A 14,138-nucleotide genomic window follows, 5' to 3' on the forward strand; every position below is an offset into this window, starting at 1 on the left:
CAAATCCAGTCTTATCCTAAAACCCAACCTTTTTCTAAAATCCAGCTTTTTCCTAAATCCAACCTTTTCCTAAAACCCAACATTTCCCAAATCCAACCTTTTCCTAAAATCCAACCTTTTCCTAAAACCCATCCTTTTCCTAAAATCCAGCCATTTCCTAAATCCAACCTTTTCCTGAAATCCAACACTCCCCAAAATCCAGCCTTTCCCCAAACCCCAGTGTTTTCCTGAAATGCAGGAACTTTCCCAGGAGTTTTCCTTGCTGCCTTTTCCTTTCAGGAAGGACACGTCGGACTGCTCGGAGCAAGCCAAGGGACCTTCCCAAATGGAGGCCCTTTCCTTGGAATCTGCCAGCAGGGAAGCCTATTTCAGCAGAGTGCAAACCTTCACCATATCCTTTGGGATGCTGGAAATTCCCACCTTGGAATTGTTGGGGGGAGATCCTCAGGGATCATTGATCCAATTCCTGGCCTTGCACGGCTATCCCAAAATTCCACCCTGTGCCTGAGAGCTGCTCCTGGAGCTTTGGAGCTGTGACTGTTCCCTGGGGAATGCTCAGTGCCCCAGCACTCTCTAGGGAAGAGCCTTAAAATCCCATCTTTTCCTAAAATCCAGCCTCTTCCTCAAACCCAGCCTTTCCCTAAAATCCTGTCTTTCCCTAAAATCCAGCCTTTCCCTAAAATCCAGCCTTTCCCTAAAATCCAGCCTTTGCCTAAATCCAGCCTCTTCCTCATATCCAGCCTCTTCTTCAAATCCCAGCTTTTTCTAAAATCCAGCATTTTCCCAAAGTCCTGCTTCTCCTTCAAATCCCACCTTTTCCCTCAAATCCTACCTTTTCCCTCAAATCCCACCTTTTCCCTCAAATCCCACCTTTTCCCTAAAATCCAACCTCTTCCTAAAATCCAGCCTTTTCCTAAATGCAACTTCTTCCTGAAAGCTAACCTTTTCCTGAATTCCAGCCTTTCCCTAAAATCCCACCTCTTCCTAAATCCAGCCTTTGCCTAAAATCCCACCTCTTCTTTAAATGCAGCCTCTTCCTCAAATCCCACCTCTTCCTAAAATCCAACATTTTCCCAAAATCCTGCCTTTTCCTAAAATCCTGCCTCTCCCTCAAATCCTGCCTTTTCCTATAATCCAAGCTTTTCCTAAATACAACCTCTTCCTAAAGTCCTACCTTTTTCTGAAATCCCGCTTTTCCTCAAATCCTGCCTTTTCCTATAATCCAACCTCTTCCTAAAATCCAACCTCTTCCTAAAATCCAACCTCTTCCTAAAATCCAACCTTTTCCTAAAATCCAACTTTTTCCTCAATCCAACCTTTTCCTTAAATCCAACCTTTTCCTAAAATCCAACTTTTTCCTAAATCCAACCTTTCTGTAAAATCCAACCTCTTCCTAAAATCCAACTTTTTCCTAAATCCAACCTTTTCCTAAAATCCAACTTTTTCCTCAATCCAGCCTCGTTCTAAACCCAGCCTTTTCCTAAAATCCCGCCTCTCCTAAACTCCCCCGAGCACGCTCCCGCCACTCCCTGCGTTCCTGCCCTGCTCCCGCTCCCTCTGCTTGCCCTCCCGAGCACGCTGCAGCCCGCTCCCAGCCCTCCCTCTCTTGGAAGGATTCCCCAGCCCATGAAAAGCTGGGAATTCTGGCCGGGAATTCTGGCTGTTGTCTCCTGTCCCCAGCCCATGAAAAGCTGGGAATTCTGGCTGGGAATTCTGGCTGTTGTCTCCTTTCCCCATCCCATAAAAAGCCCGGGAATTCTGGGTGCTGTCTCCTTTCCCCATCCCATAAAAAGCCGGGAATTCTGGCCGTTGTCTCCTTTCCCCATCCCATAAAAAGCCAGGAATTCTGGCCGTTGTCTCCTTTCCCCATCCCATAAAAACCCAGGAATTCTGGCTGTTGTCTCCTTTCCGCATCCCATAAAAAGCCGGGAATTCTGGCTGTTGTCTCCTTTCACCATCCCATAAAAAGCCAGGAATTCTGGCCAGGAATTCTGGCTGTTGTCTCCTTTCCCCATCCCATAAAAAACCCAGGAATTCTGGCCGTTGTCTCCTTTCCCCATCCCATAAAAGACTGGGAATTCTGGCCAAGAATTCTGGGTGCTGTCTCCTTTCCCCATCCCATGAAAAGCTGGAAATTCTGGCTGCTGTCTCCTTTCCGCATCCCATAAAAAGCCGGGAATTCTGGGTGCTGTCTCCTTTCCCTATCCCATAAAAAGCCCAGGAATTCTGGGCGCTGTCTCCTTTCCCCATCCCATAGAAAGCCGGGAATTCTGGCCGTTGTCTCCTTTCCCCATCCCATAAAAAGCCAGGAATTCTGGCCAGGAATTCTGGCTGTTGTCTCCTTTCCCCACCCCATAAAAAGCTGGGAATTCTGGCTGGGAATTCTGGCTGTTGTCTCCTTTCCCCACCCCATAAAAAGCTGGGAATTCTGGCTGTTGTCTCCTTTCCCCATCCCATAAAAAGCCCGGGAATTCTGGGTGCTGTCTCCTTTCCCCATCCCATAAAAAACCCAGGAATTCTGGCCGTTGTCTCCTTTCCCCATCCCATGAAAAGCCGGGAATTCTGGCCGCTGTGTCCTTGACGGGCTCACCCGCTGAAGTGGGCGGGCAAGCCGCACGCGCTGTCCCCGCTGGTGTGCGCCAGGTTCGGCTGGCTCAACGTGGAGTGTGACCTGCTCAGGTGCTCCAGCTGCCAGGCCTACCTGTGCATGAGCCTGCAGCTCGCCTTCGACCTCAGCAACTGTGAGCAGCTCGGGATTTCGGGATCTTTTTGGGATTTCGGGATGCAGCGGCTTCCAGGGGCGCCGGAGGTTGGGGTGTCTGGGAAAGCAGCTCAAGGGAAATGAGTGGTGTTTAGCTGGGGGTGGGGTGGGATAATCGATCCTGGTTTGTGTCAGGGAATTCCAGCTGGGAGAGGTCGTGGAATTGTCAGGAGTTTGGGTTGAGAGGGATCTTAAAGCTTGTCCTGTTCTGTCCCAAGTGTCCAGGGAATGGTGGTTCCATGGAATGGTGGTCTCAGGGAATGATGAGTCCAAGGAATTATGGTTTCAGGCAATGATGATTCCAAGGAATGGTGGTCTCAGGGAATGATGATTCCAAGGAGTTATGGTTTCAGGGAATGATGGTCTCAGGGAATGATGGTTCCAATGAATTATGGTTTCAGGGAATGATGATTCCAAGGAATTATGGTTTCAGAGAATGATGGTTTCAAGGAATGATGGTTCCAATGAATTATGGTTTCAGGGAATGATGGTTCCGAGGAATGATGATCTCAGGGAATGATGATTCCAAGGAATTATGGTTTCAGGGAATGCTGGTTCCGAGGAATGATGATCTCAGGGAATGCTGGTTCCAAGGAATTATGGTTTCAGAGAATGATGGATCCAAGGAATGGTGGTCTCAGGGAATGATGATTCCAAGGAATGATGGTTTCAGGGAATGATGGTTCCAAGGTCTGATGATCCTAAGGAATGATGATCTCAGGGAATGATGGTCCCGAGGAATTACAGTTTCAGGGAATGATGATCCCAAGGAATGATAATTCCAAGGAATGATGGTCCCAAGGAATGATGGTCCCAAGGAATGATAATTCCAAGGAATGATGGTCCCAAGGAATGATGGTCCCAAGGAATGATAATTCCAAGGAATGATAATTCCAAGGAATGATGGTCCCAGGGAATGATGGTCCTAAAGAATGATGGTTTTAAGGAATTATGTTTTCAGGGAATGATGGCACCAGGAATGATGGTTCCAGGGAATGATGATCCCAGGGAGTGATGGCCCCAGGAAATGATGGAATTCTCACTGTAAAAAATGTCTTCTTTCCATTGGGATGGACCTTCCCAGCACACTCTGTCCCCACTGCTCTTTTGTCCTCCCCATGGAAAGGAGACCCTCCATCCTCTTTGCACCCATCCTTTAAGGACTGGAAAACCCCAGAGAGGTTCCAAACCTCAAATCAGACCAAAGGGAATTATCCAAAAACGTCTGAAACACTTCCAGGCTTGGGGCACTGATCACCTCTTGGAATATTCCAGACTTGGATCATCTTGGTAGAGAAATAGTTCCTAATGTTGAGCCTGAGCCTCCCCTGGTGCAGATTTGAGCCATTCCCATGCTGGAATTCCATGCCAGTCTTGCCACAGGATTCCAGGGAGAAGAGCTCAGCACTTCCCTCCTCCAGAAGTTGCAGAGTTCACCCCTCATCCTCCTTTTCTCCAAAAAATTCCAAGGCTCTCAGCCTCCTTCCAGGTTTTCCAGCCATTTCTCCAGCCTCATTGCCCTCTGGATGCATTTAAGGATCTGAAAATCCTTTTTAAAAATCTCTTTTCTTTCCCAATTCCTGGATCTGCTTTCCTGATCCTCCACTGAATTTTTCCAGCGTGGAAAAATTGCTTGGTGGTTGCTGCTCACCAAGGCCATTCAGGCAGAAATTACGTTGTGAGATTTAATTATTCCTTATTTAACTCCTTATTGTCCCACAAGGAAGTATCATCCCCACTTCTCAATTTTCCTGGCTTCAATTCCCCTGGAAGTGGACAGGGAGCACATTCCTGCTGCCTGCCAAGTGCTGCCATGTGGGAATACTGAGCCTTCCCTTTTGGGTCACTCAGTATCAACATTCCCTATTTATTCACATTATCTCTGTTAAATAAACCTTGGCCTAATTATTCCACTGAAAATCATGGGGTTAGAAAAATCTAAAATAATCAAAAATGGGAAAGAAGTCATCGAAAAACAAATTGAAAAAGAAATTATTTGATTCTGAAAACGTAAGTGAAATTAAATGTCAGATCTTTTTTTTTTGTTTTGTTTTGTTTTTGGGAAGTTTGATGTCCAGACATGGCTGGGATTTGGCTCCTACAGCTGGGGTGGAGGGATCAGCTCAGCCAGGGATTGGCAGCATCCCAGGAGGAAAAACTGGCAGGATCCAGCAGGTTTTGTGCCCGTGGTTGGCTTGGGCTGTTTTTCCACAGGCTCCCCTGTGCCTGGGAATGGGAATGGGAGGGATTTTGGCTGTGGGCAGGTGGAGCTGCTGAGGTGACATTTGCTGCTCTGGGGCTGCCTGAGGGAGCCTGGAATTCCTCTTGGTGGGAAAAGGGGGGAGAAGTCTGATGTTGAAATCCTGGATGTGCTGAAAAGCACGGGAAGTTTAAAATTCTCAGCATCCAGGATTCCAGCAGTCTGAGGTGAAGCTTCAGGCTGTGCAGCCTCCAGCCTCAGGCAGCATCCTGGGAAATCCTGGGAAAGCATCCCAGGGAAACTCTGCCACCCTGGTGGCTTCCTCTCCTGGCTTGGTTTTCCTGGCCATTCCCTGAATTTTTCCCTGCAGACAAGGAGCGCTGTGAGGAGCTCAGGAAGGCCCTGAGCACGGCCCACGAGAAGTTCTGCTTCTGGCCAGACAGCCCCTGCCCAGGTGGGTGCCTCAGATTCCTGCATTATTCCCATTTTTTCCCCCCCTTTCCATTGTTATTCCTGTCGTCACACTCTCCTTCTCCCTGTGGGAATGGTGGAATACAACAGGAAAGCAACATCCCTGAGCAGCCTCAGCAAATAAAAGCCCCAGGGCTGTATCCAGCTTTTCCTGACCTTTGGGTGCCTCTGGAGGAGTTAAAATGGTTTTGGGGTGTACCTGGGAGGGGACAGGGGAGGTTGGGTGTCATGGAATGCTCAGAGAGGGACAGATCCTGTCTTGGGAGCTGTGCTGCTTGGGAATGCTGTGAAGGGAAAAGGCTTTTTCCTTTAAAAGCCAGAAAAACAATCATGGAATTGTTGGGGTTGGAAGGGACCTTAAAGCCCACCCAGTGCCACCCCTGCCATGGCAGGGACACCTTCCACCATCCCAGGCTGCTCCCAGCCCCATCCAGCCTGGCTTTGGACATTCCAGGGATCCAGGGGCAGCCACAGCTGCTCTGGCAATTCCAGCCCAGCCAGGAATTCCCAATTCCCAATGTCCCACTTAAACTTTTCCTCCTTCAGCTTAAGGTCATTCCCTCTTACCCTGTCACTGCATTTACGTGGAGACCCTGGCTGGGCTCGTGTCCTCCCCTTCCCTGTGGGATAAGGAGGGGTTGGGAATGCTGAGCACAGCTTCTGCTCTCCCCAGATCGCTTTGCCAAGCTGCTGGTGGACGAGCCCAGAGTCCTCCTCCAGGACTTCCTGGATCGCTTCCAGAGCCTGTGTCAGCTGGAGCTGCAGCTGCCCTCCCTCAAACCAGAAGACCTGAAAAACATGGTGAGTTCCCTCCTGCTCCCAAAATCTGCAGCATTCCAGGCTCCAGGGATGAGCCTGGGCCCACCCAAAATCAGGAATTTCAGCCTCTGTGTGTGTGTGAGGGATCTGCTCCCACCTTGTTTTTTCCTTTGGACGTTCCCCGTGTGGTGGTTCCACCATGGAAACGTGTGAAGAGGAGTTTGGAACGGCTCATCAGCTGGGAAGTGTGTCTGGTTCCCACTCTGGACCTTTCCCAGTGTCCAGGCTGCTCTGTGGTGCCTGGGAGAGGGGATTTGGGATCCCACAGACTCCTTTGGGAGCTCTCCCTGGCAGCTCCAAGCGCTCCATGAGAAGGGGCAGCCCAAGGGATCCCTCCTTTAGCTGGGATGTCTGGAGACAGGAATCTGGGATGCCACCCTGAACCTGAGGTGTGGGCAGAGACCTGGGAAGGTGAAGGAGCCCGAGGAGGCTCCACAAGCAGGAGGGAAAAGCAGGAAAAGGCAGGAACAAGTGTGGAATTGTCACCCTGCAGGAACCTGTCCTGGCCCTGCTCCGCCGCAGCCAAGTCTGGCTCGTTGGACACTCCTTTGCCAGGGAGCAGATGGCTCTGGGCAGGCAGGAGCTGTGTGGGATCCAGGGAATCTTCATCCATTTGGCACAGCCACAGGGGTGTTTTGGGGCTGGCTGAGCTCGGAAAGCACCGGGAGACTCCCAAAGCCACGGCAGGAACGGGACCTGCTCCACTGCTCGGGGGAGCAGATGGTGCCTGGGCAGATCTCATGGAGTGGGGAGCCAGAGGCAAGGAGGATCACTCTGAGTGGCTTTTCCCTGTTAACCAGAGCTGGGGGTGATGCACGATGCAATTCCAGGGGGTGGAAAAAGGGATTTTTCTCCATGCGGGACAGGATTTGGGAGTAAAGCCCAGTGCATTTAATCCCTGTGCTCTGCAGTCCCTGACAGAGGAAAGGATCACTCGGCTCCTCCAGCTCATCGGGGAGGAGCTGGAGCACAAAGGAGCAGAGGGAGAGAAGCCTCCTGGGAAGTTTTCCACGGAAATCCTGCAGGTGCACGTTCCTGCCTGCATCCTGGCGCTGTGTGGCTGGACCTGCAGGTGGGCAGGGCTGCAGGGATGGGCCTGGAATGTCCCTCACGCTCTGGGCTTGCCATCAAAGCTCTTGGAGGCTGGAGGGATGTGGAATGTTCAGTATCCCTTTTTTCACCATTTTTCTATTTTCCCTCTTTCTCACCATGCTTCTGCCTCACTGATTTTATTTTCCCAGTTTCTCTGTTTTTCACTACTCCCCTGCTTCCTTTGTTGTCACTGTTTTCCAATTTTCCCTTCTTTTTCACTAGGATCCTGCTTCCCTTATTTTACTATCTTCCCACTTTTCCACTACATTCCTGCTTCCCTTATTTTACCACCTTTTCCCCTCTTTTTCACTAGGATCCTGCTTCCTTTTTTTAACTATTTTCACTTTTTCCTCTACATTCCTGCTTCCCTTATTTTACCACCTTTCCCCCTCTTTTTCACTAGGATCCTGCTTCCTTTTTTTAACTATTTTCACACTTTTCCACTACATTCCTGCTTCCCTTATTTTACCACTTTTTTTCCCTCTTTCCCCCCCCTTGGTTCCTGCTTCCTGGCAAGGCTAAACACAACTTCAAAGTTTAAATCAACGTCATAGATGGGATTTAATGGACTTATTTCCCTGACTTTTCCAAGCCCAGGCTTATCCCTGACCACCTCTCCTGACTTTCCCCAACCCTGGAAGTGTCCAAGGCCGGGTTGGACGGGGCTTGGAGCAAGCTGGGATAGTGGGAAGTGTCCCTGCCCATGAGGGGTTGGAATGAGATGATCTTTTAAGATCCGTTTCAACCCATCCTGTGATCCCATGAGGGCTCCATGGAGATTCCATGAGGATTCAATGAGGGTCCTATGGGGATTCCATGAGGATTCCATGAGGATCCCATGGGGATTCCATGAGGATTCAATGGGGATCCTATGGGGATCCCATGAGGATTCAATGAGGATCCTATGGGGATCCCATGAGGATTCAATGAGGGTCCTATGGGGATTCCATGAGGATTCCATGGGGATCCCATGAGGATTCCATGGGGATTCCATGAGGATCCCATGGGGATCCCATGGGCATTCCATGGGGATTCCATGAGGACTCAATGAGGATCCCATGAGGATCCCATGGGCATTCCATGAGGATTCCATGAGGATTCTATGAGGATCCCTTGAGGATTCAATGAGGATCCCATGGGCATTCCATGGGGATCCCATGGGCATTCCATGAGGATTCTATGAGGATCCTATGGGGATTCCTTGAGGATTCAGTGAGGATCCCATGGGCATTCCATGAAGATCCCATGGGGATTCCATGGGAATTCCATGAGGATTCACTGAAGATCCCATGGGGATCCCATGAGGATGCCATGAGGATCCTATGGGGATCCCATGGGCATTCCGTGAGGATTCCATGAGGATTCAATGAGGATCCCATCAGGATTCCATGAGGATCTCATGGGCATTCCATGAGGATTCCATGAGGATCCCATGGGCATTCCATGGGGATCCCATGAGGATCCCATGGAGATCCCATGGGCATTCCGTGAGGATTCCATGAGGATTCCATGAGGATCCCATGGGCATTCCATGGGGATCCCATGACTTGGCTCTGTCCCTGCAGCGCTGCCTCGGGCTCCATGAACCTCTCGGTGATCACCTGCTCCCGCTGCATGAGGAAGGTGGGGCTGTGGGGCTTCCACCAGCTGGAATCCGCAGCCGAGCCGGATTCCTGCGGCTCCAGCAGCACCGCCCCGGCTGCTCCCGAGCGCTTCCCGCCCGTTCCCACGTCCCCGCGCAGGATGCTGACGCGGAGCCAGGATCCGGCATCCGAGCAGGTACGTCCCGCAGCTGGGCAGGGCAGGGACACTTGGCCAGCTCCAGCTGCTCCAAGTCCCTCATCCACATCCAATGGACGCATCTGTGGGGCGGGAAGGGCTCCTGTGGGATGGCTGAGGGGGGTTGGAGCCAGCAGAGGAGCTCCGTTAATCCCGTTTTCCCCCCCAGCAGCACGAGAAGAGCCCATCCCCAGCTGTGTCCCGCCCACGGGGTTGGGATTCTCCCAGCTCCATGGACAGGGGCGAGTTGGATGTGACCAGCCCCGCTCTGAGGAGCCGCCCCGTGACCCGGAGCATGGGACAGGGGGACAACATGGAAGTGCCATCCAGTCCTGTCCGCAGGGCCAAGCGGGCACGGCTCTGCTCCTCCAGCAGCTCGGTGAGTGATCCAGGCGGGCTGGTCCTCATCCAGGGATTTGGTGTTGTAATTTGGGCACAAAGAGGGCTTCTTGGAGTCTCTAAACCACCCCATTGTTGTGTCCCTTCTCTGTCACCTCCTCGCTTCCCAGGACACTTCCTTGAGGAGCTTCTTTCACCCCAGCTCGCAGCACCGTGATTGGTGTCCCTGGGTCAGCACTGGGGAGGGAGAGGAATCCCTGGAAGATGCTGCATCCCAGACAGAGAAGGAGCCTGGGAAGGCTGAGCCAGGCTGGGAAGTGGTGCTGAAGAGGCTCCTTGGCATCCAAAAATGTGACACAGTGCCCGAAACGGAGCCAGTGGTGAGCCTGGGGCATCCCAACTTCTCTAGGCAGCAAAAATTTGGGATGGGTGGGCTTTGTTTGGGATCAATCCCAGCCAGAGCTGCTGGCATTCCCACAGCCAGGCTCCATCCAAGGCTGGGCTGTGCTGGAGCTGCTCGAGGGCTGCTATAAATAACAGTGCTGTTCAAGATCTGGTTTCATTCCGTGTGCCCAGAGCTCCTCTCTGCAGCCATCCCAATTCCTGGCTCCAGGCTCTTGGGTTGCCAGGTTTGCTGAGGCCACAACTCCCTCCCCGTGTGGCTGTGGAGCAGCTGCTGCCTCCCTGGATCTCATTATCCACTTGGATTCCTCCTGCCAGCTCCTTCCTGCTTCGCTTGGAGCTCAGGGGAGCGGTGGAGCATTCCCCCTTCAGGATTTGTCCTGGGGGTTTCGTGTGATTTGTGTCCCCAAAAGGTCCCTTCTAGTGGAAGGTGTCCCTGCCCACAGCAGGGGGTTGGAACTGGGTGATCTTTAAGGTCCCTTCCAACCCAAACCATTCCATGATTCCGTGATTCTGCCATGCGCCAGGAAAGCTCCAGATGGTCCAGTGGGACCAGTCACAAGTCAGAGGCACCAGACCCAACTGGAGCAGGGGATGGTTGGAGCCCCTTCCTGCTTTTTGGGATCCCTTCCTGCTTTTTTGATCCCTTCCTGCCTTTTGGGCTCCTTTCCTGCTGTTTGGAGCCCCTTCCTGCTGTTTGGAGCCCCTTCCTGGTTTTTGGAGCCCCTTCCTGCTTTTTGGGGTCCCTTCCTGCTTTTTGGGATCCCTTCCTGCTTTTTGAGGTCCCTTCCTGCTTTTTGGGATCCTTTCCTGCTTTTTGGGGTCCCTTCCTGCTTTTTGGGATCCTTTCCTGCTTTTTGGAGCCCCTTCCTGCCTTTTGGGGTCCCTTCCTGCTTCTTGCTTGTAGTCTCCTTGTTCTCCCCTCCAGCTGGCCAATCGGGATCATGAAAATGAGGAACGCACTGCTGTCCTGGCAGCCAGCTGGGATATTTTGGATTTGGTTTTTTTGCTGCAGTCCCTCCTCGTGCCCTTTGCCAGCGGCGGTTGCAGGTCCCGCTCCAGTGCCTTGACAAAGCTGTTGCTTTGTTCCCGTCTTTTCCAGAGCCTCTCGGAGAAGTCCTGCAAGGTGTTCCGCATTTTCCGGCAGTGGGAGAGCACGAGCTCCTCCTGAGCAGCATGGAAAGCAGCACGGGGGCACGCTGAGAGATCCAAACCTCTGCGTGGTTCCTGCGGCGGCTCCGTGCCCCCGGGCAAGGGGACCCGAGGAAGCTCCGTGCCAAACGGAGCCCCGGCCACGCTGGGATCCCCCTTCCCCGACTGCCCTGCCTTCACAAACTGCTGCTGTGTCCCTCCCTCCGAGGGCTGGACAGCCCTGCCCGCAGCTGGCATGTGCTGGGGGGTGACAAGGGGACGCCGTCACCTCCCCAAGGTGGCCGTGGCGCCGGCAGCGCACGGAAGCGACGCCAGGTGGGAATAAACATTTCATTTTTGTTGTTTGTTTTTTTTTTTTTTTTTTGCTTTTGCTTTTCCCCGGGGTAGGAGGAGCTCTGGACCTGGTGTGGTTCCTGTATCCCTCAGGATTCTTGTCCTTATGGGATCAATGTCCTGCTGCCTCCCTGTTTCCCACTCCACAAAAATACCCATTGTGGGCGTTTTTCCATTGCCTCAATCCCTGTCCCTCTGCTGATGGCCATTTTGGGGTGATGAATCCCTCTGGCTGGAAGGTGGGGTTCCCAAAACCTGGGAAGAGGTGAGTTTCCATGCCTTGGGCTGCTGGGAAGGGAATGGTGTCATCCCCATCCTTGAGGATATTGGGGAAAGGGCTTTGGGAAGGGCTGGGATTCCACAGACAACCTGGCACAGTTGGATCTCCTCCCTCCAGGTGGATGTGGGTGGAGGCACAGGGATATGTCATTCCTCTTTTTTTTTTTTTGTTTGTTTTTTTTGGAAAGGATCTCCTGCCTCCATTTCCCCAGCCCCATCTCCGAGGTTTCATCTGTCTCATGCCCTTGGGATGGATTTTGGGATTCTGGCTGCCCTGTGCCTGGGAATGCAGTGGCTGCCTTGCTCAGGGCTGATCCTAGCTCTCCCTGAACCCCAAAATTTGGGGGTGCACCTCGCCAGCTGGGGGCTTCTCCTGGGATCCACCGTTTGGGGATCCTGCCCTCTTGGGCAGGAATCCCACGGGAAGCAGCAGGGCCTGAATTTGGGTGGATTCCCTTCCTTTCCCGAATTACAGGGCCCTAACGAGGGGCTGCTGCACCCCATGGCCCTGCTGGGCTGGGAGTTGGGGTGGGAATGGGGATACCCCCAGTCCAGAGGGACGAGGATGGGCTGGGAAGTGAAGAGCCCCTTTTCCAGCTGCCTGCACCTACAGATCCCCCATCCCCAAGAGCCCCCCGTGCTTTCCCCATTGCTTACATCTCCCTGGAACTCTGGTTTCCCCATTTCCAGTGGTTTCCAGCAGTTCCCTTTGGCTCCCTCTGTTCCCTACATTCCCTATCCATGGATTCTCCTGGCTCTCCCCCCCCATCTCTGATCAGGGGAAATCATGGTTTCCTCAAATCATGGTTTGCACCCAATCCAGGGAGGATGATATTCCCATCCCAGGGTGGGAAAACCCAGCCACGACCCCTCCATCCCAATTTCCAGACCGAGGAGCGCTCAGAGGATCCCCAAAATTCCCTCTGCACCCACATTCCAAGCTTTGGGTGCTGTAAGAGTGGCATTGAGGTATTCCAAAAAAGGATCAGGGTGCTGTTGTAGTCCCTGATATCCTGGAATAATCCCTGGTGTTTCACAGATGGAATTGAAGCATTCCAAGAAATTATGGTAAAATCCTTGTTTTTCCCTGTCCAGTTCTCCCAGTCGCTTGGAACCAGTCAGGGAATATTGTGGCCTGGGAAATACAGGATCCTCTATCCCAAGTTTTCCAGCTGCTCTGCTCAAATAGAACCCCGTTCCCCTGCCAGATCCCCCCCCTGAATTGCGGGGTGTGGATTTGAGTCCCCTCAGGTTGGTGTCGCCTCCTGCCCCTGCCAAACTCGGGGCATTAAATGGAGGAGCTTTTTGGGATTCTTTGGCTGTGTCTCCTCCCCACAGGGGGAGGAAGCACGGGGGCAGATTTATGGGATGATGCCGGGGTCAGGAATGTGGGGCGTGGAGGTTCCACACCGCAATCCCATCGGTTTGGGAGACACCCGTTGGTGCCGTCATCATCCGGGCGGGTAAACTGAGGCACCGGGAAATGCTTCGCCGGTGTCACAGCGGAAATCCGGAATGGTGACTCCTGCTGCGGGGCCTGGCCAGCCGCCACGTTCCCGCTTGGATTGAACGGGATTGCCGCGGGCAAACTCCATATTCCGTGGGGTGGTTCCCTGATCCCCGTGGGGATGGGAAAGAGGGGAATAAGGGGGCGCCAGAATCCGTGGGGAACGAGGGGGATACTGGGAATAGGGGGAGCCGCGGGGAATTGTGGAAAAGCAGTGGAAATGGGGGAGCCATGGGGAATTGTGGAAAAACAGTGGAAATGGGGGAGCCGTGGGGAATTGTGGAAAAACAGTGGAAATGGGGGAGCCGTGGGGAATTGTAAGGCCCTGACAATAGGCGCGCCCCATAGTTTATGAGGTGGTGGGAACGGGCAAAATGAAAATGGGGGACTAAGAGGATCCACAGGGAACAGGGGGAGACCCAGGGAATGCGGGGAGCCGTGGGGAATTGCGGGAAGCGTCGGAAAGGGAGGAAGTGGAGCTTGCGGCCCCAGCGGGGCCTCGAACCCGCGGCCCAGCCACCATTCCCCCTTCCCCCCCTCAGAACTACGACTCCCGGCGTGCCTCGGGGCCGGCGGAGCGTTGAGGGCGCGGCCAATGGTAGCGCCGCGGGGCGGTGACGTCACCGCGGGTGACGTCAGGGGTCCAGAGAGAGGCTGGGGCAGAGGCGGCCGGAGCGGCTGAGGGAGCGCGAGCGGCGCGCGGGGGGGTGGCCCCTGTCGGCGACAGCGGCGACAGGAGCGGCGACAGCGACAGCGGCGGGTCCCAGCGCCTCGCGAGCCGGCGCTTCCCCGCTCCCCTCGGCGCCGGGCGGCCCCGGCCCGCGGCGGCGGCGCTGACAGCCCGCCCGGAGCCCCGGGGGCGGCCGCGGCCACCATGTCGTCCCCCAGCCCGGGCAAGAGGCGGATGGACACCGACGTGGTCAAGCTGTATCCTTGCCGTGCCCCCCCCACAACTCCGGGCCCACGGGGGAGGAGGATTCCCCCCCCCCAACCACCACCACCAC

General features: G+C 53.6%; 2 protein-coding genes across 3 annotated transcripts in view; both read left to right on the top strand.

The window, feature by feature from the left end:
• The first annotated feature begins 524 nt into the window (after positions 1 to 524).
• On the top strand, positions 525 to 11,353 carry ZC3HC1 (zinc finger C3HC-type containing 1). 2 transcript variants are annotated; one of them, XM_053943734.1, is made up of 8 exons: positions 525 to 2,741; positions 5,332 to 5,415; positions 6,106 to 6,233; positions 7,163 to 7,323; positions 8,909 to 9,122; positions 9,292 to 9,501; positions 9,632 to 9,841; positions 10,966 to 11,353. In XM_053943734.1, exons 1-8 carry the CDS (start codon positions 2,708 to 2,710, stop codon positions 11,032 to 11,034), a joined length of 1,110 nt encoding a protein of 369 aa, XP_053799709.1. In that variant the 5' UTR covers positions 525 to 2,707; the 3' UTR covers positions 11,035 to 11,353. The 2 variants fall into 2 exon arrangements, with proteins under 2 accessions (XP_053799709.1, XP_053799710.1); XM_053943735.1 differs by having other exon boundaries at positions 526 to 2,741; positions 9,295 to 9,501.
• A 2,552-nt stretch (positions 11,354 to 13,905) lies between these two features.
• The window catches only part of UBE2H (ubiquitin conjugating enzyme E2 H), a 42,891-nt gene continuing 42,658 nt past the window's right edge, over positions 13,906 to 14,138 (top strand). The window contains exon 1 of the mRNA XM_053944250.1: positions 13,906 to 14,061. Coding sequence (XP_053800225.1) covers positions 14,009 to 14,061 — 53 coding nt within the window. The 5' untranslated portion in view covers positions 13,906 to 14,008. The remainder of the gene's footprint in view (positions 14,062 to 14,138) is intronic.

Source organism: Vidua chalybeata, chromosome 5, assembly GCF_026979565.1.
Source record: "Vidua chalybeata isolate OUT-0048 chromosome 5, bVidCha1 merged haplotype, whole genome shotgun sequence".
In the NCBI taxonomy this organism is placed as follows: Eukaryota; Metazoa; Chordata; class Aves; order Passeriformes; family Viduidae; genus Vidua; species Vidua chalybeata.

What these genes read in the sequence shown, in the direction of transcription:
- ZC3HC1 (XM_053943734.1), top strand. Translation starts at nt 2,708, where the DNA reads ATGAGCCTGCAGCTCGCCTTCGACCTCAGCAACT. An exon ending in CTGTGTGGCTGGACCTGCAG is followed by an intron (nt 7,324 to 8,908) that starts GTGGGCAGGGCT and finishes CTGTCCCTGCAG; the next exon opens with CGCTGCCTCGGGCTCCATGA. An exon ending in TCTGCTCCTCCAGCAGCTCG is followed by an intron (nt 9,502 to 9,631) that starts GTGAGTGATCCA and finishes CTCGCTTCCCAG; the next exon opens with GACACTTCCTTGAGGAGCTT.